At 59.5% G+C, this 3,350-nt stretch overlaps 1 protein-coding gene across 1 annotated transcript in view; it reads left to right on the top strand.

Annotated features, from left to right (window-relative positions):
- Nucleotides 1–972, top strand: part of SPRG_21755 (hypothetical protein) — a gene marked incomplete at both ends in the record, with an annotated part of 3,119 nt that extends 2,147 nt beyond the window's left edge. Inside the window, 3 exons of the mRNA XM_012356160.1 lie at nucleotides 58–180; nucleotides 227–392; nucleotides 448–972. Of these exons, the coding sequence (XP_012211550.1) occupies nucleotides 58–180; nucleotides 227–392; nucleotides 448–972 (814 nt within the window). The remainder of the gene's footprint in view (nucleotides 1–57; nucleotides 181–226; nucleotides 393–447) is intronic.
- Nucleotides 973–3,350: the final 2,378 nt, after the last annotated feature.

Genomic DNA, 3,350 nt, shown 5'->3' with positions numbered 1-3,350 from the left:
CTTCTGCCGTACGTCGCCGGGATGGGGCTCTTCTTCGTCTGCTGGTTTCTCTGCGAGAGCCCGCAACCCCGCGGCTGCCATGGCCACACGCAAGTGGTGCGTGCCCGTTCCGGCCAAGCCGATTCGGTACTGCAGCGCTTGTGCCAAAAACAGTCCAGGGCTCGACCATCACTGCACGTGGTACGGACCTTGCTCGTCAATGCTTCGGTTATGACAAAGGGCGTAGGCTCAATACGTGCATTGGCGAGGCCAACTACGAGCCTTTTTACCTCCTGATCCTATCCGGCACCTGTGCAACGCTGTACCAAGCCGTCGTGGGCATCGTCCTGGCCACCTACTGGCTCGACGACGTTCTCGTGTGGCATCCGGCAGCGCACCGGGACGGCCTTCTCGTACCCCTATTTTGAGTGATCGGCACGGAGTTGAGAGCTGTGTTTACACTAATAGGTGGCGATCTGGCTGCACAATATTATCTGCCTCGTGCTGGGCGTGGCATACGGCGCCCTCACGGGCTTCCACACATACCTGCTCTACCTCCGCATGGGCACGTACGACTTTATCCTCAAGTACGGCATGCAGAACCGCTGCATTCGGATGCTCAAGTGCCAATGCCTCTCGCCCTCGCGGCCGCTGAAAACCAACGTACCGTCCAAAACCCCAAAATCGCCGCCCACGCCTGCTAAAAAAGGGGACAGCGTCACGCCCGACAGCGCCGCCGACTGGAAGCAGTCTCGCAAGCTCGGTCCGACGGCAGGTAATGCGACGATGGCGGCGACAAAGGTGTCGGAAGGACGCCGATCGACCAAGATCTCGGTCGTCGACGAGCTCACAGACGTCCCGCATGCCCGGCGCTCTGGGTCCATCAAGTCGTTTGAGCATCTCTCGGTGCATGAAGTTCAAATGGCACCTGCACCCGTCTCGGCCGCGGCCAACAACGACGACCCATCCATGGAGAGTGATCCCTTGGAGTAAAACCACCACCGACTATGCGCTAACATAGTAGTAGTAGAGACCACCTTTGTAGTAGAATGCCAGCGTCGGGTTTCGCTCGTGTAAGACAACTTGTCCTCTGCGCGCAGGCTGGCGGTTTTTTTACACCCGCGTCGACGATCGCAATGCAATGGTGTGCCCTCCGCACGACTGCATGCTTGAAAGCTCGAGCGCAACGAGACTCTTCCGCGCGTACACCGGGATTGGCACGTCGGTAACCTTTAAGAGACTTGCCTGTTGGCAATGGATCTTCAACGATTCGGATCGGTTGACTCGGTCTAAGTATAATATAGAGAAAGGAGGTGGTTTTACAATGGCTGGTCACTCCAAATTTGGTAGCCTGGTTTCCACCTGCCTTGCACGCTTTTACGCGCCGCAACGACCTCTTGTCCTTTGTCTTGGCTGACGCCTCTGCAAGTGCCTTTTACAAGTCTCTAAACCTTCAAAACTGACGCTTCTCGCTCGCACTCGACGCCGCAAGGGACCCCGACACGCGCCTGGGCGAAGGGCTGCTTCAAGTCCCGTGGTCCGCTGCTATCGCAGACATTTCCAACGAGCCCCTGACAGCTTGCAACGACCCGACCCTTGGCGGTGTCGGAAATGAGTCGTCTATGGTGCCGAGCCAATTGTAAAACGCGTTAAACGAAGCAAGCGTGTGGACTGGACAGCCGCTAAATGCACTCCGAGTGCCACGTTGAAATGGGTGCAAGATACATGCGACGCGCCTGCGACACGGCGCGGCGACAACAACTCGCTCTCCTCGTGCTCTAGTGCTCCAGTCCATCGATCCCGCAGACTCTCGGGTCCTTCGCAGTGTGCGCAGGAAACAGGACGACGTCGTCTTTCGCTCGCGACGGCAGCGATGCAAGGGTGACAAGGGAGCGAGCTACCGCGTACTGAGCAACACAACACCTAGTACGCTGCACCCATTGCTCGATGGCGTCCCACTCGCCTAACGTGTCCATCTCTTGAGGTTTGTATGCTTCCCCTTGGGTGGCGCCAACGTAGCCTAACGTTTTTGATGGGGATTGCGCCACTTCAGCCTATTCTCAACATCGTCTCGAAGAAAATGACACGCATGCAAGCACCGCATTAACAGCACCAACCATGTATACCTCTTTCCCCACTCGACGCGCGACACCCACAATATAGCCGCATTTTCTCTGCAGTACGCGTAGCCGGAACGCCATAGACAACCCATCGACGGCGTGTTCGACCCATGGCGGGTGGAGACAAGACAGTATTGGGAAAGTCCGCGCGCGTGCCAGACGTCGGCTGGCACACTTTTCGCCGCGCCATGGCCGACGTCCGTCCGTCCATGGACCTCTACGAGCGACGCTCCGGCGTCTTCTCGTCCGCATCGCCGTTCACAGAGGCCAGCTTTGATGTGACCGAGAGCATTCGGCTCACGGTCGGTGGCGCCTTGCGCCCGGGGGGCGCGCCCTCGTATAGCAGCCCGGCCGTGCTTGCGCTGCTATCCCAGTACGTAGCGATCGGCCTCCTCTACGGGTCGCTCCCCAACCTCCTCTACCCGTACTTTACGGGCTACTTCCACGTACAAGGCCATCAGTACAACTCGGCCAAGACTCTTCTCACGCTCGGCTGGTCGCTCAAGGTCTTTGTCGGCATTCTCTCCGACTGCGTGCCGATCGCTGGCTACCACCGCAAGCCGTACATGCTCCTCGGATGGACATGCACACTGCTCTGCATGGCCGTCCTCGCCACCCTCGACTTTGGCCGGCCCTTCAACGAGACCGGTGACGAGGCCGCGAGCGCCCGAACCGCGGGTGTCGTCGCGATCCTTCTCGGCCTCGCGACCATCTCGTATGTCATTGCTGACGTGCCCGCAGACGCGCTCGTCGTCTCGATCGCGCAGCGCGAGTCGATGGCCACGCGCGGGCGCATGCAATCGCTCGTCTATATGACGCGGACTCTGGCGTCCGCAGTCGCCGCGTCGATCGTCGGTGTCGGTTTGAACTCGAACCGCTTTGCCGGCAACTACTCGTGGGACATGGGCGTCAACACGATCTTCCTCCTTCTTGCCGTCGTTCCTTGCGCTGTCATGCTGCCGATCACGGCCCTCTTTGTCTGCGACGACACGCATCCTGGGGACCAACACGACGAGGACCATGAGGACCGCATGAGCTTTGCCGGCTATCTGCGTCAGTGCTGGGCGCTTGTCCAGAAGCGCGTGACGTGGCAAGTGATGCTCTTCAACTTTCCTCTTCAATTTCTTCAACGCCGGCATGGCCTCACGGCCGCCCCGTACGTCATGCTGCACTGGCGCACGTCGAGAACCTCAACAGCCAGCTCGTCACGATCGGCGGCAACCTCCTGTTTGCGGCCGCGCTCGCCGCCAT

Source organism: Saprolegnia parasitica, assembly GCF_000151545.1.
Source record: "Saprolegnia parasitica CBS 223.65 unplaced genomic scaffold supercont2.389, whole genome shotgun sequence".
NCBI classification, from domain to species: domain Eukaryota; phylum Oomycota; class Saprolegniomycetes; order Saprolegniales; family Saprolegniaceae; genus Saprolegnia; species Saprolegnia parasitica.
Note: the sequence above shows the minus strand (reverse complement) of the source record. Positions and strands in the feature narration are given on the sequence as shown.